Below are 25855 nucleotides of genomic sequence, written 5' to 3' on the forward strand. Positions count from 1 at the left end.
TCAAAAGTATCACATTATTTCTTTATTCTACAAAGGCAAATGATTCAATATATCATTACAAAAAATACTAAAACAATTCAATACTTTTTTTTTACAAACAAACATTTACCTCTTCTCAACGACAACTATTGCAAATAAATTACAAAACAGTGAGGTTATACTTTTTGCATAGCCAACATAATTTCTCCCAAAAGATTTATACAATAAATATACAAGACTTGGCCACAAGAAAGGAATATTTGATCAGATGTACTTCGGTACACAAACAATAACACAGATGGTGACAACACTGGAGAGATCAGTGAAGTGCTAGGTGCGCTAGGCTAGTGCATGCTCATTCCCTCCGATTTCGATATCTTTCTTGACTTCCGGTACTTGTAGGCAAACAAGATGGTCGCCACGAGCAGGACAAGGCCGATGACCAGTAGTACCCACGATCCGGCTGAGGCCGCTGCGCTGTCCAAACTCATACCCAGGAAGTTCACGCCCTGAACCTCAGGGACAACAACCTCAGGGACAACGACCACAGGTTCACCTAGAGACAGGGGTTATTGGTATTCAGTCAGGGCCCCACTGGGGCCTGCGTCACTGATAATGATAGTCTTCATCAGATCTTTGCTTCAGTAGTGTGGATGAGTGAATTATTGTGCTACATTAATGATAAGCTGTCCAGGTTTACAGTTACATATTCACTCCCAAGGGCATTCCATGTCTCTCTTTTGCCTTCTAAACCTAAATCTCTCTTACGCTCTCTTGCTCTCTCTCTCTCTCTCTCTCTCTCACTTTCTCTGTCTCTCTCCCTCATCTAGTCTGATCTCTCAGCAGTGTCTTATCAGTTGAAACAGGACCTCAGGTTTCTCTCTAAACGAAGGAGAAACTATACTTTAATCGTTCAAACTATTTCATTTTTTTTGCTGTAGACTGCATGCGTGTGCGTACATGTGTGCGTGCGTGCATGTGTGTGTGTGTGTCTGTGTGTGGCTATGCATGCTTGCTCATGCATGCACGTGTACGTGTGTGTGTGTGTGTGTGTGTTTGTTTGGGTGTTTGTGAGCGTGTGTGTGTGTGTGTCTGAGTATTTGTGTGTGTGTGTGTCCATACGTGTTTCTATTTGTGTGTTTGTATGTTTGCATGCGTGTGTGTGTGTGTGCGTGCGTGCATGCGTGTGTATGTGTGTGTATGCGTGCGTGCGTGTGGATGTGATGGTTCATACTTGGAGGGATCCAGGCGTACTCCGGCCAGCCGAGCACCTCCTTGTTCTTGGCATTCTCGTCTTCCAGCCATTTGATCAGGGGCTTGAAGTACTCAATCAAGGGCCCAGCCGTCATCCTGGGCTGCCCAGTGATCATGGCCATGGCCTCAGGCCAGGGCTTGCTGAAACCCAGCTTCATCACATCGCTGCCGGGAGGGAAAGATAAAGGGGCAGGGGTCAGTTAGCTTGACGGGAATTTTGCTCGCCTGGGACATTTCTCGGAATAAAATTAAGAGTGTGTGTGTTTTTACGTGTATGTCTATGTATGCATGCATGCATTAGCGGGTATGTGTGTATGCATGAGTTCATAGACTGGATGTGTGTGTGTGTGTGTGTGTGTGTGCGTGCGTGCGTGCGTGCGTGCGTGCGTGCGTGCGTGCGTGCGTGCGTGCGTGCGTGCGTGCGTGCGTGCGTGCGTGCGTGCGTGCATGTGTCCTTGTGTATCCATGAACACAGCGGTGTAGCGCGTGTGCCCGCCCCTACCCCATTAACTTCCCGGCCTCCTTGGACTGGTAGATGTCGCAGGTGTGAAGGGGCCCTTGGTGGTTGGCAGCCTTGCAGAGGGCTTCATGGAACTGGAACTGGATGATGAAGCTCACAAAGTACCTGACGGGGGGGGGGGGGGCAGGGACATGGGTGAGCTCAGGCCGGGAGGACAGGATCCGGTAGAACAGGAGGAAGTGAGATCAAGTATCAGGTGCTATCGCATTAGCTGTTATTTTACTGATAAAGCGACGGAGAACAGGATCTAATAAATTAAAATAACCAGAACATATCAAAGAGGGATGTGTTCCCTAAACACCTTGGACCTTTTCCAAGACGGCAAAACACAGTGAAGGAAAGGCAAAATGATTGTATATTAAGGTTGTATCAGCATGTTGGGTGACGTCACTTCTGTTGGTAGTTGAAACGAGATCCCAAACAAACAGAGCCAGGTCGCCCCTCCCTTCCGTGCCTCGTGCATCCAGTAAAAAATATCATGAACCCAGCTCAAAACCCCACAACACCCACCCCTTGTCGGTGATTGGTTGGAATATGAGTGGTTGGTAGTACCATTTTTTTTTGTGTGCGACCTCGGCGCATAGGCTGCCTACAGAGACGCATTTTTTGAAGGCCTGCTGATGGGGTGGGCAGGTAGATCGTGAGGAAGGTCAGATGACTGGGATCATTTATGTTTCGGCCTGGAATCGATACAACCTTTAAGGTCTCCTTAAAAACATTATTATGTTATCAAAACCTAAACATTTTAAGTGAATAGAACATGACTAGACATATTGTCCTTCAGCACCAGGATGAGCCTTTTTGTCCAATGATTGAACGCTCTCTCTCTCTCTCTCTCTCTCTCTCTCTTTCTCTCTCTCTCTCTCTCCAAGTATTCAGAATACAATACCCAGATTGAGTGAGGAAACGGAATACGTTACTTATCACATTTTTGGGCATGTATTCTGTATTCTGTAACTGGATACAATTTAAAAGTATCCTTCCCAACACTGCTGCCGGTGGACAAAGGAAGGACGAGCAGCGACTGGGCCGACGACCTACCTGACGTAGGGCACGTTGGCCGGGATGTGGAACTTTGCACCGGGGTCGAAGTCCTCCTCGGTCCTGGCGACGGGCGGAGCCAGCCCCTGGTACTTCAGCCTGCGACGGGGCGACACGACCGGGAGGTCAGGCTGGTGGCCATGGGTTGAACCCCTCGCTTATTAACCTCCCCCTCCCCCACCCCGTCCTCCAACCCCTCCAGACAACGGGGATACCGTGTGAGATCATGTTCCCTGAGCGTGACTACGTACGCTCAGGCACAGAGAGACCTCTGCTGAGAAGGATGCGCTTTCTGAGCGCATAATATAATAACATTTTGCCTATAATGTTACAACGTATAACAATCGTTCACCACAAAAGACACTTAAAAGCAGTGCCAACATTTCAACATTTCTTAACCATTCAGTGAACAAAAGGCAACAGGCTGATTATCATGTAGGGGTCACTCAATGACATGCAGAAGCGTCATCAACACGCCCACTGAAGTGAGAAATACCGACTTTCTACTCCTCATTCACATATAAGGTAATTTTCATTTCCTACGGAGAAAATACTACCTAAGGGGTAGTATTATTCAGAAGATTTTCAGGGTACAAATGTTAGGATATGTTGTTCACAAATACAGCCCATCAGGAGAATATCAGGACTTACACGTGTGTCTGAAAGTAGCTAGTGTGTGAGCATTTGATTACATTCCAAATTAGACAATTTATGGTAACAAGGGTAATGCATGCAAATCAATCATTAAATAGCTTTTACTGTTATTCAGGGCTGAAAAGTGCATTGACATTTTAAAATGTAAGGTAACTACTATTGGTTAGTTGAAAATAATAATCATCATTGAGATTAAACATCTCTTCCAGTGTCCTGGCCGAAACAGGCAGCAGTAGCCTACAGTCACATATAGCATAAACAAAAATATAAGATAATAAAACAACTAAAACAGTCCACAGGGGGGAAGGGGGATATCAATATCGCAAGACATTTTGGGAGGCTCAAGGAGAATGTTAATATTAAGTTTGAGCAACAAAGTGTATAGACATTTTGGGAGGCTCCAGGAGGAGAGCAATATTACATTTGAGCAACAAAGGGTAGTCCTGTGGTGGACTCTATAGACATAATTCACCATACTGTGTTATTGACATTTTTTTGTTGTGATATAGGGAGACTGTATCATTAAGATCACGTGACTTGTGTGTTGATATGCCGGTCGGCGCAATGTTTGAATTTAACGTTTTTTATATGACAAAATGAACGACCGGCCGTTGCTTGTTGACGTGAGAAATAGTATCTTCTATTCTTTTATCGCAAATTCTACAGTCTATAGACAGAATGTATAGCCTGGGCGCATGTGTCGATGGCGGAGCCGTTATGTTTGAAAACATAACGTCTTACCTCGGCGAGTGTGTCGCTGCCTTTGTCTTGACGTGCGTTGTGTGTGCGTGTGTGTGTGTGTGCACGCGTTTGTGTGCGCTTCACTTTATGTTCCTGCTTATGAGCGTGTGTGTGCGGTGTGTGTATGCAGTGTGTATGTGTGTGCTTGCGGGGTATGTATGCGTTCGCGTGTGAGCTGAAGGCTGCTTGGCACATGCGCACATGACCAACTTGAGTAAATGGTGCGACAGGCCTGCTATTACAGTAGCAAGATTCCTTGTTACGATTAATTATCATATTTAGCTGTCGCTTGTGTTCCAAAGTGACTAAGAATGAGGCTCGGCCAGTCTTTAAAGAGCAGGAAGGGGGTTTAGCGTCCTGCATAGGAAGAGCATCCATTGTTTTGAACCCCCCGAGGTGGGAGTGACAACTGACAGAAAGAATACACAGTTTACCTGTGGAGAGGAGGGGCTCACCTGAGGTTCCACCACTCCTTGTTGTACTCGGACGCGGGGATGCGGCCGTCGAACACCTTCCACCTCCACTGGTCCATGAGGTAGCCGAACGGCAGGAAGGCGATCTTGTCCAGGGCGATGCTCATGAGGAAGTTGATGTCGCTGTCTGCAGGGGGAGGAGTCACACGTATTTAAAGTGGCAGTGTGTACGGTTGAGCCCCTCGTCAGAATTCGCCAAGACTCGATGACAGTGTTCGGTCCACTCTGATTGGCTGATGCGGACCAAGCTCGGTCGGTCAGCACACTCGGTCGGTGAGCATTTTGTATTTGTAGAATATATTAGTAATAGGGTTTGATTTTATTTATAACATTATGGAAATCCCTATCAATCAGAACTGACTACAGATACGTCCAGGATGTTTAAAGCTACGAGCTGGTTTAAATGATCCACGTTGCGACTCTAACCAGAGGGGAAATTGAAGAGAATAGTATTGTATTCAAATATGTCAAATTATTCTTCTGTAAGAAAGTGCCAAGGCTGCCACAACTATTTAATCACTTCTCGCAGATACAGTCAAAGTATCTGTGAGATTTCTCAGAGATTTCTTAGATTATACATTTTCTGGGGTTTTGTTTCTTTCTATGCGGGGAATAATGAATAATTATTATGATTTATACAACATAATATTTAACTGACATCTTCTTACTTTCCCAGTAAGCAGTGTCACTGGTAAAAGAGTCCATGGTGAGTGAATAGTGAATGATGCAGAGCAGTATGTCATTCTACAGTACATAACATGAAGCCATGTCAACAACTCCCTAGGTCATGCATTCCCACGCGTGCTGACGACACCGTCATCATCTGTCTCACTGACCGTGGTTGTTCTCCACCTTATCCAGAAGGCCGATGGTCTTCAGATGCTTGGGCGTGGCCACGGACAAGGCCAGCACATCGCCGATGGCCTCGTGGAAGCCCGGGTTGGCGCCGTCCCGGAAGGACACCGGCTGGTCCTGGTACTGCAGGAAGTACTGGACGTGTCCCATCTCGTGGTGCACGGTGATCAGGTCGTCCATGGTTACCACCGTGCACTGCTTGATCCTATTGGGGGAGTACCAAGAAGATGGTGGTGATGAGGAGGATGGGATTGATGATGATAAAGGTAGTTGGGATGATGATGTCATTGACGACGAAGAAGACAGCGATGATGATGACAGTGATGATAACAATGGTGAGAAAAGTCATTAATAATTGTTAATAATCACACATGTCACATTTGAAATGATGTATCACAACACTATCACTAGCATTCCTCAACAAGCAACGGTTCCTTCGTCTAATACATACTGCGTAATACATGGCACATACACAAATGCAATCAAACCCTATGGAAATCACGGATAAGAGGAACTACTGACCTGAAGTCTTTCCTGTTGTAGAAGTCCCAGGCAGACGCGTGGCACACCACCTTCTTCCCATCGGTGGGCTTCAACAACATGGACTTCTCCCAAAACTCTTTGGGCATGGGCAGAAGACCCAGAGAGGTGAAGAAACGATCGGACTCCTGAAACATCATCGTAGCGTTCCAGTTCTGGAGAATCAAAAAGAAGGTCAACGTTAGTAAGCGGGGGTGTAGGTTTACATAGGTTGGTGACGTGTGGACGAAAACAAAATTTTCGCTGTATCTCTAAGACGGAGAGGAAAAGAAGAGATGACAGAGATGAAAAAAACAGGGGTGGAAAAAGCAGAGGATTGCAAGGAAGAGGAAGTAACCAGGAAAAGAAACAGGAAGATTCCATCCCCCGCAATCTCTTGTCTGATAGACAGAGGAACTAGAGGAGATTGGAGCTGAATGCTCTTCATTCTACCTTCCCCAGGGGTTAGACATGTGAGTGCATAACAATTGCAGAGACAGAGGGATAGACGGAGAGGAAGAAGAGTCAAAGCTTGAAACCCCACTGGACAAGATTCAGATGGACTTGCAGGGGAAGGGGGGATGAGTCATGTACCTTCGCCAACATGGCGGGGGTGGCGTCCACCTGGGTGGCGTCGGGGTAAGGGATGGTCAGATCCATGATGCCCGACCAGGTTTGAGCCCACATGTTCCCTGTGAGGACATTGGGAGACAGTGAGTGTCCGGGCTTAAACACGGCATGCCTGCTGTCATGAAACGTTATGAGCCTGGAGGTTATCCGCAGTGGGGATTTGCCATGCACAATGTCACGCTCCGTTCATCTGAAAGTAAACGCAATTCCTTGCTAATCCCTGACCCGGGGCCCTCGGGAAAGGGACTCAGCAGAGGTGGGCGGATCGGGGATATTTCTCAGAAATAAAAAGGAAAGGTTTGGCTCTTAATCCTAGATTTCACGTTGGATTCCGTCACGGGGGAATGGTTCAATTGGAAGGCCCCTTTGACGGAGATTCGACGAGGAGAGCCCAGGGTTTGAACCCCCTGCACTCTCGGTAAGGCTCACGGTGTTTGTGTATAACCACATGGATTGTGTTTTTTGATACAACAAACGAAAGATGCTTACCGAGCAAATGAGCAGGAATTGGGCCCTTGAGATTGATGTGTTTGTCGCCATACTTCTTGTAGAGGGACCTGCGAACGTAGGCGTGTATGTTCTGATACAGGGGTTCCAGCTGTTTCCACAGAGTCTCCAGGTCCTCCTCAAACGTGGGAGTCTCGTACAGCGACCGCCAAAACGCCCCGTTGTCAGAGTGTCCTACGATCAAGAACCGTAATTGATGTCAACGCTTATAGGACCGTTTGCATTTTGGGTTGAAATACAACCTTTGAATGCAGTCCTTTATTTTGAAAGCAGCACTTTTACTTAGAAGGTCCTACCGTTTAGTCTGGCTGCTGTGTTGGCCAGCTCCACGTATCTCTCAAAGTCCTTTCTGAGCCCTTTGCCAGCAGAATCTCTCCAGCCCTTCCAGGCAAACAGCAGCTCGTCGTAATCTCTGGACTCAGCCATGATCTTTTGGAGGTCTTGAAGAGAGAAAAATGAACACCAATACTTCACATAGTTCGGTGGAATCCAATGTGTGTGTTTACTTTGTAAAAACAACTACTTATCAACGAAGAAGCTTTCAAATAAACATTTTCCCAACGTTTTTTTTTCATTTTTGTAGAATTCAACTTGGGGATGGCCACACAGAGAATGTGTCTTAGTTGTACAGATAGAAAACCCCACTGTGCGGGCATGGCCTACCTGGATCCAGGGGGAGGCAGGGCCCGTCCTCTCTGCACACCTCTGCCACACTGTATTTGGTCTCCATGTTGGACAGCAGATTGGTATACTGTAACCGCAAAATTACAGACTGTCAAAATCGCAACCACTAAACACAGCCATGAAATCACCCAGGCTTTCCATAATCCACTTTGCCTGTACCATACGTCAACACAGTACAACGTCGGCTAGTACGATGTTTACAACTGCAGTTGCACGATGATTCACACTTGTCATTTGCGGCGAGGGACAACCGTACGACGCATGACCAAACGGGGCGTCACTAAGCCGATGCGATCGTGTTCCTGGACGTGTGAGTGCTACCTCTTCCAGCTCGGGGGCGGGCAGGCCGGCCCTCTCGATGTCGCTGAGCTTGTTCATGATGCGCTTCACGGCGCCGTCCTGGAAGTCGCTGGTGTCGTACTGCCGGGCCTTCAGGCCGTACTCCAGCGTGTGCTTGGACATCTCCAAGCTGGCTGCAAGCTGCAGTTCCACAGGAGTCATGAAGACGTTTAAAATGAGCAGTCAACTCATGTTATAGGCAGAGAGACAGGCAGAGAGGCCAACAGACAAACAGAGAGGCGGACAGACAGACGGATGGACAGGCAGACCAGGTACACTTGTAACGATTCATTGATTGTTATTGTTAACATCAACTTTTCTGCTATCTGTCTATTATATTCAATTACATTCAATTTAATTAAAAGGGAAGAAGTGGTGGGTTTGATTACTGTAGCAAAGTGTGTGCTTGGATAGAGAGGAAGACTGACAAACAGAAAGAATGGTATACAGACATGTAGACACGTGGCAGCAGGTAGCAAGGCATCAATTAATTAAATTTTCATAGGAATATGCAAGCTCATCTATCAAAATACTACAAACAATAATAGGGTATACAGTATCTGTCATATATTCATATGCAAAGCACCTTTTTTAGAAAGGGTTTGAACGGGTAAAAAGGACAGATAGAATCAGCAAGATGACATGGTTAAAACAAAAAAACAGGACAATTAATCAAAAGTGGGATATCATTCAAATACAACTGAAAACGATGGGTTTGTTTCATTCAGTGACTTTGAACCCCCAAGGATGTCCACACCCCCTGGTACCATGGCATCCTTGTGTTGCTCAGTAATGTCTGTGTTGTAGGCCCAGGACGCCTCGGTGTAGGTGTTCCACACCCTCTCCGCCGTGCTGTTGTACTCCTTCAGCAGCTGCTTGGCCTGCAGCTCATCTGTGTTCTTATCTGGGAGATGGAGGAAGAGGAAGAGGAAGAGGAGGAGGAGGTGGAGGGCGGAGTTTCACTTTAATAGTTATAAGGCATTTATAAGCCTTTAGTCGCTGATGAACTAATCATTGACTCAACGTTCATTGATAAGCCTTTAGTAAATGATGAAGTCATCAGTTACAAAAACATATTTTTGTTAATAACATAAAAATATCTATATGTAGGGTTAGTGTTAGTAAAAAATGTAATCATAATGAAATATATCAGTTGGTACAGTCCACTTGATATTGGAGTATGCTGAGCATTTAACACACAAATGCGTACTAATGTTTTGGTAAGGATTAGTTCATCAATAACTTATAGATAATATGCTTAAATATTACTTAAAGATGACTTATGGCTGAACAAAGTTCAGTTCACTTCAAATCAATGTATTAAAGTCTTACAAAATAAAAATGTCATTCCAACGAACGGTGAACCACATACTTACCGATACTAGCAGGGTACCCCTCTGGGATGGGTGGCACCCAGTTAAAATCGGGCCAGCCGATGGTCTCGTTCACATTCTGCTCTTCCAGCCATGTTATAATAGGGCCAAAGTATTTCATCAGTGCACCGGCGTCCATCTTGTTGGTTCCCAGGGCATCCTGAAGTACTTCCGGCCAGGGTTTGGATGAGCCAGCCTTGAGGACCTTCCTGTGGAGGGGGGGGATCCCACCGTGAGTCACTTCATTGAGTCTCGAGGGGAACTCGCTGATTCTTTTTTTTCCCCGCTGTGTCTGTCAAAAGACCATTGGACGGTGAAGGCGCTTGCTTGGAGCTGTACTTACTCTAGGATGGCACCTGCTTCTTTGGACTGGTAGATGTCACATTTGTGAAGGGGGCCTGTGTGTTTGGCTGCCGCACACAGCTTCTCGTGGAACTGGAACTGCAGGATGAAGCTGACAAAGTACCTGGGAGACAGAGACAGAGAGTCCTCTGGGTTGACTTGATGGGGTCTGTTACAAAGTGCATTGGGTTTAGCCAGCTGTGGGTAGTAGCAGAGATCCAAGTTGGTCTCAGTGTGGCCACAATGAAACATTTTATAAAATATATTAAAACAATTACATTCATTACAAAAATGTCATTGCTTTTCATTTCTTTATATTTTAAGTTTGAAGGCTTTTAAAGCTGAATCCTTGGAAAAAAAATATACATGAAGATAATTCGTTTTTTGACATAGTAATGACAATGTATTTTACACAATATTTGGTTAGCTAAAGTACCTCAATAGAAGTCATCAAAATTAAACATTTGGGAACCCTTACCATGTATACCGTGCTTTCCAAGTACGTGTTAAACATAACGTGACTACACAGTGATTGTTTGCTTCAAGCTCTTGAGCAAAGACAATGTTAAATAGTTTGCACACTTTGACACTGACTAAACATTAAACAGGACGGATGCTGTCCTCTGGTAGTGTGATAAGTTACCTGATGTATGGCGTGTTACCAGGAATGTGGTATTTTGCTCCGGCGTCAAAGTGCTCTTCTGTCCGAGGGGTGGGTGGGCAGATGCCTTGGTATTTTGTCCTTTTTTCAAAATAAAGGACATAAAAAGAAAAACGTTTGTATGGACAGCAGTTTGTCTTAATGAAACACTGAATTAGAAGACATCGAAATGCATCAAGTTTGTTTATCGCACATCCAGGGTTGATTATATTTCACAGGCTTTTTAACACAGCCATGACACAAGCATTGCTTAATCCCGACCGTCTGCATACACTTTGCCTGTTCAATCTATGTAAACACGTCCAATGTGTTTACAATTGCAAGGTGCACAATGATTCTCACTCATCCTTCAAATGTATGTTTAGAAATAACGCCAGAATCAAGTTTACCCACTCAGTCATCGGCAGTGACCAAGGAAACCATTTAGACCGACCTCATGTTTTTTAGACTTGACTCCACCATTTGAGTCCGATTTTTGAGTGTTTAAGCAGAGAGCCTTTGAGCGGACTTCTTTACCGTAGATGCCACCAGTCGGCGTTGTAGTGGTCCGGGGTGGTCTTTCCACTGAACACGTTCCACCTCCACTGGTCGATGAGGTAGCCGAAGGGCAGGAAGGCCATCTTCTCCAGAGCCATCTTCAGCAGGTAGTTGATGTCGGTCTCTGCGACGAAAAGATGGACAGGATAGGATGCTGATAAGATGCTGCCTCTTGGACCATCACAAAGGCCTGGTGCTGTATCGTTGGTAACACACACACAATCAAGGTGCACTGGCTTCTAGTTGCCCAATCTGATAGCTGTTGTCTGAACCGCGTGCTCTCTTTATTGTTTGGAAATGGGTTGCATGGGGAGGGACCTTAAATAATACGTCAAGACTCAATACAGAACTCAGCCAACTACACCTCTATCTACCCTACAGTATACTGGATCCCACCCTACCCTATAGTTAACTGGATCCCACCCTACACCAAACCGGATCCCACCCTACAGTAAACCGGATCCCACCCTACAGTAAACTGGATCCCACCCTACAGTAAACCGGATCCCACCCTACACCAAACCGGATCCCACCATACAACTGGATCCCACCCTACCCTACAGTATACTGGATCCCACCCTACCCTACAGTATACTGGATCCCACCCTACCCTACAGTATACTGGATCCCACCCTACCCTACAGTATACTGGATCCCACCCTACCATATAGTATATTGGATCCTAGCCTACCCTATAGTATATTGGATCCTAGCCTACCCTATAGTATACTGGATCCCACCCTACCCGATAGTATACTGGATCCTAGCCTACCCTATAGTATACTGGATCCTAGCCTACCCTATAGTATACTGGATCCCACCCTACCCTCCAGTATACTGGATCCCACCCTACCCTACAGTATACTGGATCCCACCCTACCCTATAGTATACTGGATCCCACCCTACCCTACAGTATACTGGATCCCACCCTACCCTACAGTATACTGGATCCCACCCTACCCTACAGTATACTTGATCCCACCCTACCCTACAGTACTCCACCTACCCGGGTCATCGGTCACTTTGTCCAGCAGGCCGATCTTGTGCAGGTGTTTCGGCGTGGAGACGGAGAGGGACAGCACGTCTCCGATGGCCTCGTGGAAGCCTGGATTGGCCCCGCGGCGGTAGCCTACCGGCAGGTCCTTGTACTGCAGGTAGTACTCCACGTGGCCCATCTCGTGGTGCACGGTGAACAGCTGCTCCATCGTCACCGTGGTGCACTGCTTGATCCTGATGGGTGGACAGTTGGGGAGAGAGAGAGAGAGAGAGAGAGAGAGAGAGAGAGAGAGAGAGAGAGAGAGAGAGAGAGAGAGAGAGAGAGAGAGAGAGAGAGATGAAGAGAGAAGTCAATGGCCTAGTTCCGGGAAATAGTTTGGTTCACTCAGCTCTATCCCAACCGTTACCTCTGTATATCATATTATAGCCCTATCTTTTCATAAAGCTAAAGTTTACATTTGCATTTTATATTATTTTGTTTTTCTTTTTAAATTATCATTATCATTTTGTATCTTTTTCCGTATCTTATTTTAATCTTTGCGCTTACAAAAAGATACAATACTAAACTGAGACTGCAGCCGTTGTAGCCACCGTAACAAAGGCACGATTTTATTCCACTTGTATTATGTTTTTTAATCATTCTTTTGCACTCGTTTTGACAGTGCAAATACATTTGATTATTGTTAATCTGCACAGAGGTTCGACAGGTGAATGGCATCATTGATTCCTCCTGACTAAGTTTTGTGGGCTTTTTGAACACTCCTCAACCTGCAAGTCGCGAAGATTGTTTAGACGTTTACCTAAAGTCCTTGCGGTTGTAAAAGTCCCAGGCAGAAGCGTGGCAGACCACCTCTCTGCCCTCAGGTTTCACCAGCATAGACTCATTCCAGAACTCCTCAGGCATTTTAATCAATCCCAGAGAGGTGAAGAACTCTTCTGCCACCTTGAACATTTGTGTGGCATTATAGCCCTGGTGAGGAAGCACAACAACGTTAGCCTTTCCACCCGACTTTTCTGTGCATTTATCGACTATTCAAGGGGACTGATTTCCCCAAAGCCAAATGACATGCATAGAGACTGGTCGTTAAGGAGCAGGCCATAGGGTAAGACATCTTGCTCAAGAATGCTTCCAATTAACGATGGAATATATTGAGAATTAAACCTGTAATGTATGTATACCTGATTATAAGTGACTACTTTATGTTTTAGTAATACCACCACTGTAGTTGCTATTATGTGTGCATTGATCTGTATGTGTTGTGTTGTTTGAATCAACCAGTGAAGTAGGAAGTGCAGGTTAGTTCCCTTCTATATCTTTCTTAATGATGTAGTTGTATGTCAGGCCACAAATAGAAAAAGATCTGTCGGGCTGGGAGATTGGAAACCTGCCAACAAAGGGACAGTGTGAAGACATGCCTGACATTTGAACATGTTCCCTGCTGTATACGCATCTGTTCAGCATACTTTCCCACAGAGCCAGCACTCACTTGCGCCACCATCGTGTCTGTCACGTCCACATTGGGTTTCTCTGGGTAAGGAACCATCAAGCCATAGACGTTGTTCCAGGTCTGAGACCACATGTTTCCTGCCGGGGGGGAGAGAGAGAGCGAGAGAGAGAGTGTAAACCATATCTGGCTAAGGGCTTCTTCCACTCAAGTATGGGAACGTTGGAAATGGTCCATGTATGTTCACAGTAATGAGCACACAAGATGTCAAGTATCGAAGCTATTTTAGGGATGGTCCGAATTATCATTATCCCCGACATAACAACCAGACAAGAAGAGAACCATGATGAAACACTTGATCATGATGATATATAGAGCATGACAAAACACAACATAATAAGTACAGTTCAAACTCAACATTTTTTCAGCATTTCCCTTCTGAATTCATCGCAACGCTAACCTTCCAGGCGGTTTCCACATTGATAAGTAGGCCTACATAACAATATGTATGACGATGTTGAATCAGACACTACGTTTGTGGTATCGGCGATTTCATTTTGAGACGTTTTATTATACCTTGCGTGGGGTAAGAACAAAACAAACGGGTCTGCAGTCGTCGGCGGCCCTACCTAGCAGGTGGGCGGGGATCGGTCCTTTGAGGTTGATGTACTTGGAGCCATACTGGTTGTGGAGCTTGCGGCGGACAAAGGCGTGAAGCTGTTGGTAGAGGGGCTCCACTGTCTTGTACAGCTCTTCCAGGTCCGTCTCAAACGTCTCCGTCTCGTACCAGGAACGCCAGTTTTCCCCGGTGTCAGCGAACCCTAGATAGAAGATGGAAGCAGACGTTTCTTTGACATTCCTTCACTACTTCACTAGTTTATTTTCCAACTAGATGTTTCATTCAGTGATAGTATCAAAAAACAAACCTGTGCATGAAGTCAACTTTAAACCCCCTCTATACCCCCTTTATTTATTTCTACAGTTTTAACTGTAGAAATAAATACAAAATAATGAATAGAAATAATGAATAAATGTACAGACACGAATGGCAAGTTTCCATCCGGGAATTTCCCATAGGTCAGAATCCCAGTACAAGGTAATATAGTAAGACAGGCGCGCACTGATAGGTCAAAAGGTTATTTGCGTTGCCCTACCGTCCGGAGCCACAGCCTTGTTGCTGAGCTCCACGAAGCGGGGGTAGTGTTTCTTAAGGGGGACCCCCGAAGCGTTGTGCCAGCCCTCCCAGGCGTACAGCAGTCGCTTGTAGCTCCGGGAGTTGGCCATGATGTCTGACAGCTCTGCGGAAAGGACGATAATACGATAAATCACATCACAAGGAAAACACTGCTTTGTTGTGATTGGAAGAGCCGGGGACACATTCGTTGTCTTAAGGGCTGACTGCCCCCCAGACAGTGACGAGCTTCCAGGTGGGGCGGTGGGACGAGAGGACGAGGATAAGTAGGCTAAAGGTCAAGGCCTTGGTAGAAACAGGCCTTAGATACATTTAGAGAGAGACAGTGAGAGAGAGCTAGAGACTGAGACCGCTCTGCATGTGCGTTCAAACATCCTACCGTGGGATGGAAAACATGTTTTTTTGTTAATCTAAATAGTTCACGGTCTCGAGAGAGAGAGAGAGAGAGAGAGAGAGAGAGAGAGAGAGAGAGAGAGAGAGAGAGAGAGAGAGAGAGAGAGAGAGAGAGAGAGAGAGAGAGAGAGAGAGAGAGAGAGAGAGAGACACAGCCTGCCCCCGGGGCTCCTCCCTGCTGTGTTTACGCTACGGGGGGGGGGGGGGGGGGGGGGGGGGGGGCTGACCTGAGAGGGGGGGGGGCTGACCTGAGAGGGCTGCCGCTGGACTGAAAACAAAGAGAATATATTTTAACACCAATTGTTTCCATAACCTCCTTAACTGCTAGTCTGGCACCGGGCCAGCTGGCGAGCCCTCAGCTCAGAGCACCACTGGCTCATTGTTATGCTCTATGGGTTGTTGTTTCATAGGAGGGGAGACAATAGCATCAGGGTATTGCTTTACTCCCCCACTGTGATAATGGAGGGGGAGAGGGAGAGAGAGTGTGAGAAAGACAAAGAGAGAGAGAGAGAGAGAGAGAGAGAGAGAGAGAGAGAGAGAGAGAGAGAGAGAGAGAGAGAGAGAGAGAGAGAGAGAGACAGAGAGAGAGAGAGAGAGAGAGAGAGAGAGAGAGAGAGAGAGAGAGAGAGTGATAGAGGGAGAGAGAGGAAGAGAGGAAGAGCTAGAGAGAGGGAAGGAGAGAGAGAGAGTGAGGGATAGCGAGAGAGAGCGAGAGAGAGAGAGAGAGAGAGAGAGAGAGAGAGAGAGAGAGAGAGAGAGAGAGAGAGAGAGAGAGACAGAGAGAGACAGAGAGAGAGAGTCAGTGCGAGAGAGGGAAAAGTTTAGAGAGCATGCTGTGTACAGGAGCCCGGCTGCCTGCGGTTCCTCTACGTATAGCCTATTCCATCAGCCCCGTGGGGCCCCGTTTAGGCACTGCCCCTGTGGGCTGCTGCTGAAGTAATAGTTCCTGTTCTGTTTCTCTTTCCTGGAGCTCGTTTCCTACAGATTATATTGCCAGCACTTTGCCGGCTGCTGTTGTTGTTTTACCCTCGGTGCTGGCGAGTCCCATTTGCCCCCCCTGTCCTTTGCATATTGTGTCTATATTTTTATTGTTCATTTTTAAGCGTAATAATGAGCTCTGTTTTGGATTGCGTGGCGCGCTGAAGGTGGATCCGTGTCGTGCGATGAAGGCGGACGTGTGAACGGGGGCTCCTCATACCAGGCTCCAGGCTCCAGCATTCGGTGGGCTTGTCTTTATCCGGACACACCTTAGCGGTGGAGTAAATGTCATCCATGGTGCTCAGGATTGTGTTGTACTGGAGGTGCAGGAAGATAAAAGGAGCATCAGATATTTATATATATATATATATATATATATATATATATATATATATATATATATATATATATACATATATATATTTCCTCTATATATTTATTTCTTTATTTTCTTTACTACTCATTAGCACATTTAGCCTGACAAAGTAAACCACAATAAATGATTTACTGTACAGAGATAAGTTTTGTGATATCAAAGGCACCCCTGTCATCATATAACAAATCATCTAAACTACACAATTCTCAAGAATAAAACGTTCCCATCCACACAGTCAATCCATAGTCGATTTGTTGGTGGTAGTGGTTGTGGTTGTGGTTGGGGGGGGGGGGTTACCAACCTCCCTTCTATCTGCTTCGGCCAGGTTGGCCGGTCCCAGCTCACTGATCTTCTCGATCAGCTTCTTGGTACTATTGTTTGTGAGGGTCGCCAGGAAGTCCGGGGGGAAGGTCTGCTTGGCCCTGTTCCCCCAGGCCTCGGTGAAGGCCTGCTCATCAAGGGACGCCTGCACCTACAGCGGAGAAGGAGCAGGAGGTTCACGAGGAGGAGGTGGACTCAGAGGTTGTGGTGGTGGAGGAGGTAGATGAATAGGGAGACGAGGAGGCAGATGAGGAGGGGGTGTCGGTAGGTGAGTAGGATTTGGAGGAGGAGCAGGAGGAGGAGTGGGAGGCGAGACAAGAGGGGGTTAAGATGGAGGAGGTTGAGGAGCAGGAAGAAGAGAATGAGGACGAGGTGGTAGAAGGGAAAGAGAAAAAGGCTGACTCATCAAGTTAACTCCCCCTTTATTGTGTACGTGGAGACAATTCTGTCCTATTTCAACCTCATTATAACCACATTCACCTTTGGCGATATGCTAATCTGCACATAAATTGTAAACACAAAACGGTAGCATCATATATGAATTGCGGAGAGCAATAAGGGTTTGCACCATGTGTATCAAGTGCTACGCATAATCTGACTGTACTACAACCCAAGTGATTTTTGTAAGCAGGTTGAGGCCCTTCTTTGGGTCCATTGGCTGCAGCCCCTGGATTGAGCCCTAACTAGCAGACTCTGACCCTGTAGCTGAATCCTCCCAGAGCTGACAAAATCACGCCGGCAACGTCCCAAGGACGACAGTCCATTGGAGAGTTGACAGCGTCGCCTCTATACGATTATTGCATGCATAAACATGCACCAGTGGCCTTGCTGGAATCATCTTCTAAGTCCGATGACATATCTATTGCATGAGCTGTCACATCATGTTCCGGCTTGTATAAAAACATGTTGTCAACTTTAAAGTGTTACATTTTAAAAACCTCACTGTGAATCACAAAGTGAGATGGAAGCCCCGTGCAGCCCTGGCGTGGTGTGAGTGGAAAGCTTTTTTCTTTCCTTCCGCGCAGTTAGCACATCAAACCCTGAAAAGGTTGAGACCCCCCCCCCCCTTGCTCCATAACATCCAAGCTGATTGCAGAGGAAACGGGGGGGGGGGGCATTTCTGCTGTGAGTTGATTAACTCTTTTTTGACCTTTTCCGACACATCCTCATAAAAAACGAGCACAACAAAGAAACTGATGGAAGTAAATGTGAGATATAGGACTCAAGGAGAGGCATTGTATGGAGGATAAGATTATGAATATGTTGAATAATAAATATGCCTATATATATATATATATATATATATATATATATATATAAAATTGTATACGTTATAGACCTGCATGCTTTTGTTTGTTTGTTGTATGTCAAAAAATACACCACCGTTTGTCATTTATATTTTGGATCGTTTACACTGCAACTCCAAACCACTATGTTAATGTCCACGTTTCGAACACAAGAGCAATATAGGGATAACTGATGAATACCTAAATAGAAAGCAGGTTGATATCCCTGCTTCTTACAGCTACTGTGGGTAGTAGCTGTGGGTTAAGGCAGAAGAATATGAAGATGCACGGGAGAGAGATGAACGCATTAGGAAGGTTACCAACTCCTGAGCATGGCCAGATAGTTTTAATTACAGTCTAATTGTGACCTCCAGATTGTTTGATCAACCACCGCTGTCAATCTGAACCTCATGTATCAATCAGATCCCTGCAACTCTTTGTCCTGCAACATAGAAGCCAGCGAGGTATGTGTGTATGTGTGTGTGTGTGTGTGTGTGTGTGTGTGTGTGTGTGTGTGTGTGTGTGTGTGTGTGTGTGTGTGTGTGTGTGTGTGTGTGTGTGTGTGTGTGTGTGTGTGTGTGTGTGTGTGTGTCTGGTTGATTACACAGGGCTCACAGTACCAGCCCTTGGAAGGGGAAACAATAAAGCAGTTAGGTGTAAATGAGGCGTTTAACCGTACCTTGCAGCAGCAGCCAGTAATGTCATTCTTGTCCCCCTGTGTCAGCCCCATGCCTCATCAGGGCAGCAGAGCCAACATCGCTGTCGATGTTAATGTCTTACGGTTTTAATTGGCGATGGAAAACAAACCCTGAATCTAATAAAGCCAATCAAACGGACCCCTTGGAAGTGTGTTCCAGAACTGCCCACTCAAACATGCACACTTCGATCTGTTAAGATTCAGTGAAGCACACGAGCTGGCAGTGTGCAGGGGGGCAAACAGAGCGCCTTTGGGTTTTCTTCTTTTTTATTCTCTTCCTTCTTTTGGAGTTAATTAGCGGCGAAACGCCAAGTCATGCAGGGATTAGTGGGTTTGGAACGAATGGACGGGGCGTCTGATCTTTTACCCTGACCCTAACCCTTAATGGTTCAGGTCACACATTAAAGCCAAAACTGATCAACTGGAGATGAATGATGCCTTTGTGTGTGTGTGTGTGTGTGTGTGTGTGTGTGTGTGTGTGTGTGTGTGTGTGTGTGTGTGTGTGTGTGTGTGTGTGTGTGTGTGTGTGTGTGTGTGTGTGTGTGTGTGTGCGTGCATGTATGTGCGTGAGCGTGTGCATGGGTGTGAGCGTGTGTGTGTGTGAGCTTGCGCTTACCTGGAGCTGGGAGTTGTGTGCGGTCAGGTTGGTGTTGTAGGTCCAGCTGGCAGTGACGCTAGCGAATAGGGCCTTCTCCGCCGTGAGGTCGTAGTCGGAGGCGAAGCGAACCGCCTCCTCCGGGGTCTGAGTGTACGGCCCCGGCAACCAATCGGCTGGCACGGCCTCAGAGAAGCCCAAGAGTGGCAGCAGTAGCACCGCTGCCCAGAGGAAACTGTCCATTCTGGCACTTGATCTCCCGCTCTCTCTGCCTGTCTATCTCTCTGTCTCCCTCCAACGAGAGAATGTTGAAAAGTTTGCAAAGTTGGCCAAAAAAACGAATAAAGAAGAATACTTGTTTCACTGAGCGGCTGTTGTCTCCCTGCTTCTTGCTGGGATCTCTCTCCACCTGCCTGCCTGTCCCTCTGTGTGTGTCTCTCTCTCTCTCCCCCTCACTCCCTCTCTCTCCTCTCTGTCTCTCTCTCGCTAGCAGCCACGGTCGGCTCCTTTATAATGGAACCAGTTTGACCCAGCCCACACTGCTCCTCTACAGCCTTCCCCTTTCTCCCGCTCACTCCACAGAACCTTTCCTTCTCCTATACAACCTCCATTCCCTCCCTCACACCCTCTCTCCCTCTATCAACGCATCTATCTATCTATCACGCACACACTCTCTCTCTATCTCTCTCACTCATTTACCCCCCCCCCCCCCACAAACACACACACACTTACCTGCCTCCCAGGATTTGAGTAGTCGGCAAGATCTCCTCTATCTTATTTTTTCTTGTTTGTGACTCATGTACATGAAAAGGCAATGACGCTAAAGGACATTGTCTGTCACAATATATCTGCCTGACTGTTGCTATGTTCTTGCCTGTCTACCTGCCTGCCTAACTGTCTGTCTGTTTGCCTGCCTGCTTAATTTCTGCCTGCCTAATTGACTAACAGTCTAACTGCAAACCTAATTGTTCGTGATTTCTGTTTGCCTTCCTAACTGTCTGTCTGCCTGCCTTCCAGCCTGTTTGCCTGTAAGTCGATCTATCGGTCTCTCTGTCTGTCAGAGAGGCAATCCTGTGGGGATGTCCGTGTGGTTTGTTCACATAGCCACAAATCAGAGCTGAAACACACTAGGAGGAGCAGCCTATCATCAAACAGAGAGAGAGAGAGAGAGAGAGAGAGAGAGAGAGAGAGAGAGAGAGAGAGAGAGAGAGAGAGAGAGAGAGAGAGAGAGAGAGAGAGAGAGAGAGAGAGAGAGAGAGAGAGAGAGAGAGAGAGACGGAGAGAGAGACGGAGAGAGAGAGGGAGAGAGAGAGACGGAGAGAGAGAGAGAGAGAGAGAGAGAGAGAGAGAGAGAGAGAGAGAGAGAGAGAGAGAGAGAGACGGATAAACAGACAGACAGACAGACAGACAAGGGACAGACATCAGTGGGGTCCGAAATCCAGAGCACGAACACATTTCACATCTCAAATGATATGCTCTTTGAGTGAAATGTTTTGCGTCGGAAAAAGGTTGATCCTGATGTCACTCATCTGAAAATAGCGTGGTTATGCTATTGGTCATTCATAAAACTGATATGACATAACAAGTTCATTATGTAAGGAAGCCCATGCTCCGTTATGATACATGAAATTAGCCTACTGGATCAATGAATGAAGCATGACCACTATAAATATAGATATACATGGATACCTAAAATAACCATGACCCTGATTGAGAAGGGGTGGGATAGGCGTGGGGTAGGAGCTAAGGTAGTCATTGAGGAGTGGAGGAATTTTCAGGGCTCCATCTGAACAGCCTGGGGATAGCTGTCAGCCACACAGTGCTGGGGTGCAGCATGAAACAGGCGCTGTTATTGGCTGTTGCACGGCAACTGCAGACAATGACATGGCTTTGCATTAGTCTCTTCCCTATCGGTACTCGTTATGTGTGTGTGTGTGTGTGTGTGTGTGTGTGTGTGTGTGTGTGTGTGTGTGTGTGTGTGTGTGTGTGTGTGTGTGTGTGTGTGTGTGTGTGTGTGTGTGTGTGTGTGTGTGTGTGTGTGTTTGTGTATGCATGCATGCATGCATAAAAATTAATTTCACAGGATCAACTGTTTTTTAAGTGGATTTTCTTAGTGGTTCCACAAACTGTTTTGAGCAATGGGAAATGTAAATCCTTCACTATTACTACTTACCAGTTATTCTCCTTCAGGACATTGTGGAGCAAGTTGAACAATATGTGGGTTTGTTTTCCTTGCTTAAAAGATGTAAATCTAATTTTCCTTTTAGTGATAGACACATTTACTTTTCTTTTTTCCGAATGTCTGTATTAAGAAGAACTCAAAAGGAATATCATCCAGGCCTCACCAACATAACACACACTTTCCTAATCATTCTTACAATGCCTTTCTGCACCCTCTGTACTTTCTGTATTTGATGATAAAGTTCTGAACTAAAAACCTTTACCCCGCAACCGACGACTCTTAAGCAGTATTAATTACGCGCCATATAAGATCTCATGGTGTTATTTGATCTTTATCACCAGGAGGAGGACTTTGAATCGGACTGAAGATGGGATTGTGAAATGTTTCTGCCTTTGATTGTTATCTGGGTTTCTGATAGAAGTTGCTTAATGACGATGACTCGGCTCTTTAGTGATCAATGACCCCTCTGGCATCAACATCAACCTTATGGGTCTTATAGAAACATGTGAGAGGTTATAGCACAATGGGCCATGCACATGACCCTTTCATAAGAGCAACAAAGGAGGTCGCTTGGGAACTGTCAATAGCATCATTGTCAAATGACAACAAGCTCTCTCCTTAAGCTTGTCATTGTATTGATGTCGTCAACAAATGACGATTCCATGACATGAAATGGAAACCAGACTGCATTGAAGAAGCTACCCTATCATCAGATAGGGTAGCTTCAAATTGGGGGAAATTCAAATTGAGCGGAAGTACTTAGGCGGGCAGAGCCCGCCTAAGTACTTCCGCTCAATTTGAATTTCCCTTCAGTACTAGGTCTGGACCTGCTGTATGTAATTTGGTTTTCTGGCGCCGCTACAGCGGCGCCCAATCAGCGAACAGAGGGCGTGTCTGAGAACAATGACGATAAAGTCGTGCGCCAGTTTGAGTTGTTGTTGTAGGTCGGTAGTTGATTTACAATGTGCAATTTTTCCCTGATAAATTAAATTCGACGAACAAAACCTGCAGCTGTCGTTGACGGACATTTTCGAGCAGACGCGCAAGGTGTTTGGTTTGTGTACAACCTGCGCGTGATTCCCGGCGCATGACATACGTCACAACCAAAAGTTAGCGATTGGTTATGGCAGATCAAGAGTGGCACTGGGCAGATCCAATCATTTTAAACTTCAACAGACACCCGCCTTCAAGTGAGTTAACGTTTGTCAATTGATTAGGTCCAGACTCTCTGTACAAATTAAATGAAATGAAGTGAAGTACGAGAGTCTGGTAGAACCAGGCTAATCATCAGAGAGCATTTTGCGAGTTTTGGGGAGGGCGGCTTGCGTTTATTATAAACTCGGATCCCAGTGATCATTGAAAAGGAATATAGTCCCAAAATAGTGTAATTTATTCCTGTGCCATTGATGACACAGTGCACCGTTTGTGATTCTCACTTCCTATTGATAGCGCAGACCAAAATGCTGCACCTCCAGTGAATCATACATTTTCCATCCCATTTTTATTCCACGGCGTATTTAGAACACGCATGTGCAAATCCAGTTGAAAAAAAGAACGGCATCCCTCGGCTGCAGATTTGGAAACTAGATCCAGATCTTTCGCGGATCAACGCTGGAGCACTTGTCCACGGGTACGTGTGCATTGGCACGTGTACACGGGCACGTGTGCACGGGCAGGGGCACGGTGCGGGTTACTGAGTTACTGACAACCCTTCCCCTGTCTTCCACCTGGGTCACAGTCTGCTTCGCCTTCTACAGAAGGCCACAACGTTTGTCGTAACTTGCTTGTAAATTGCAATACACCGTTAATGTAACACCCACTAGGGAGGGTGAAGGTCGGGTTTGTATTTGAGCTACTCATCATATGTAGTGATTCTCATGAGTGTGTGTTGGATGGTGTTCATTGTCTAATACAGACAGGAATTTAAGCAAACTGCACTGTCCAGTCGAACGGGCTCTTGTGTAACCTATACCCCTATAAACCCCACCTTCGATATTAATTTTTTTTAATGAGTCAATCATGTGACGAAACAACATTTTCCGACGTCTTGTCAGTTTAACGTTTCCACCAAACAGAGGCACATCAAGCATGCACACCATGACATCCATCCTTCAGAGATTAAAACCTGCCCGCTGTTTTATCCACTGTTTGATCCACTGTTTGATCCGAAGAAACGGCAGTTTCAGGAGATGAGGGACCTGGTGCCTGGACACCCACGACCGCCGGCCTCAAACACGCTGACAAACTAATTGAATTGGGTTCAAAGTCAGTGATATGCAAGGCTATAAAAACACACACAAATACACACACACACACCCATACACACACACACACACACACACACACACACACACACACACACACACACACACACACACACCCATACACACACACACACACACACACACACACACACACACACACACACACACACACACACACACACACACACACACACACACACACACACACATTCAATTACAGGAGGAACTGTGTGTGCATATGTGTAAATGTGTGTTTATGTATGTGCTCATGTTTGTGCGCATGCTTGTGTGCATGTGTGTGTGTGTGTGTGTGTGTGCATGTGTGTATGGGTGTGTGTGTGTGTGTCTGTGTCTGTGTGTGTGTGTGTGGGTGTGTGCAGCCGATCTAACAGAACGTGTACGTGCTCGTTGGTCTCCCATTGTTACCACGGCCACAGCTTCCAGTGTAATTGAATTGGTCAGCTGTAATAGAACTCTTTGGAGTGTGGCAGAAACGTCCGCCCAGAGCATCCAATCTGCAGCAATATACAAGACAGAGGAAATAAATTGCACACATCCATAGATATGGCCGCCCGTTGGCAGGCCCATGTGTGTCGCAGATAGATAGAAAGCTGGGTGAGTGTGTGTGTGTGAGTGTGTGTGTGTGTGTGTGTGTGTGTGTGTGTGTGTGTGTGTGTGTGTGTGTGTGTGTGTGTGTGTGTGTGTGTGTGTGTGTGTGTGTGTGTGTGTGTGTGTGTGTGCATGTGTGGAAATTGCATCAAATGGAAAAAGATAATTTCTCACGTTGAGCACACAAATACGTGACTCGTTTATTTCGTTAGACAAAAACAGGAAGTCAAAACGCGCTGCTAGTAGAAACAATCCCGCATGGGGCTCTAGTCATGAGATGTTCCTAACATTTAAAGGGACAGCGATCCCTGAACAGCCAAGAAAGTAAACGATATGCCTACAACAGTGTATAGAACAACACTTAACAACATAGGTGAATTATGATAGGTTACACTCACTACACACGTCCCCCCAGAATTCCCCAACAGAAGAAAGCAAAAACGAAGCAGTCAACGCTAGGGTTGGGTATCATTTGGGTTTTATCCGATACCGGTGCCTACTCTGAACTTTTCAAACGGAACCGGTGCTAAAACGGTTCTCGAACTTAAAAAAACGAAACCGCACACACTTGCATACATGCACGACTTGTTATGAGTTTCACATTAAGCAGAAAGTCAGCAGACACTGAGTTGATTGGCAACGGTGTTTGCTAGCCTACTTGATATGCAAGAATTACGGTTGGCATTCAATTACTCGACTTACCCGAAGAGGAAAGGCTGCTGTGAGTGTTGTGAATGATAAATATATTTTGAAAAAATATAAATAATTACAAATAATATTAATTACTCGCTGAAAGCAGGCAGGCACGCAGCTATGCTGCTCACGTTTACACTTGTGTGCACGGCGCAACATTACTGCCAAAGTCCTATTAAAGGTTGGGTATGGAATTCTCTTTTTTGGCAATTTTTCCAAAATTACTTGAAATTCTTATCATAACCCACTTACAGCCACTGAGTTAGAAGTACTGACATGAAAATTAAGCAAGTCAATCATCTGTGGAACGGGCAGGGCTCGAAAAACTCCAGCCAATGATTTCCAGACCCACCGAGTGGCATTGGACAGTAAGTACGTCAATCAAACGGTCGTACTGCACTCCCCCTCCCCCGCTCCCCGCGCGACCCCTTCGTGCACGTACTCAAAGCAGGTGACCCAGAGCAAGCTTCTGTTGTTATCCTGCGGTAGCTACTGGAGCTAGCTAACTAGCTAATGGCTCGCTCTCGTGCATCTGTGTTCGCTCGCGCACACACACACACACACACACACACACACACACACACACACACACACACACACACACACACACACACACACACACACACACACACACACACACGTTCATTCATTCACGTAGTACAACCTGCCGATCTTCAATCAAACCACCATCAAGTAAGTGTTGACAAGTCCGTCCCGA

The 25855-nt window shown here is 46.1% G+C and overlaps 1 protein-coding gene across 1 annotated transcript; it reads right to left on the minus strand.

The window, feature by feature from the left end:
- Positions 1-7: 7 nt before the first annotated feature.
- On the minus strand, positions 8-19914 carry ace (angiotensin I converting enzyme (peptidyl-dipeptidase A) 1). Its single transcript, XM_030339655.1, has 25 exons — positions 19411-19914; positions 16792-16962; positions 16335-16431; positions 14706-14849; positions 14181-14372; positions 13594-13691; positions 12907-13076; positions 12117-12340; positions 11089-11233; positions 10555-10653; positions 9913-10035; positions 9573-9778; positions 8964-9100; positions 8179-8337; positions 7837-7924; positions 7470-7613; positions 7156-7347; positions 6631-6728; positions 6040-6212; positions 5499-5722; positions 4645-4789; positions 2795-2893; positions 1736-1858; positions 1214-1398; positions 8-535 (listed from the first exon to the last, which is right to left on the minus strand). Exons 1-25 carry the CDS (start codon positions 19630-19632, stop codon positions 324-326), a joined length of 3870 nt encoding a protein of 1289 aa, XP_030195515.1. The 5' UTR covers positions 19633-19914; the 3' UTR covers positions 8-323.
- Positions 19915-25855: the final 5941 nt, after the last annotated feature.

This window comes from Gadus morhua, chromosome 18 (assembly GCF_902167405.1).
Source record: "Gadus morhua chromosome 18, gadMor3.0, whole genome shotgun sequence".
In the NCBI taxonomy this organism is placed as follows: Eukaryota; Metazoa; Chordata; class Actinopteri; order Gadiformes; family Gadidae; genus Gadus; species Gadus morhua.

Coding starts and splice junctions, on each gene's coding strand:
- ace (XM_030339655.1), bottom strand. CDS start 19,632: ATGGACAGTTTCCTCTGGGCAGCGGTGCTACTGCTGCCACTCTTGGGC. Junction 16,963..19,410: donor CACACAACTCCCAGCTCCAG/GTAAGCGCAAGC, acceptor TCTCCGCTGTAG/GTGCAGGCGTCCCTTGATGA. Junction 5,723..6,039: donor TACAACAGGAAAGACTTCAG/GTCAGTAGTTCC, acceptor CTCCCCCAATAG/GATCAAGCAGTGCACGGTGG.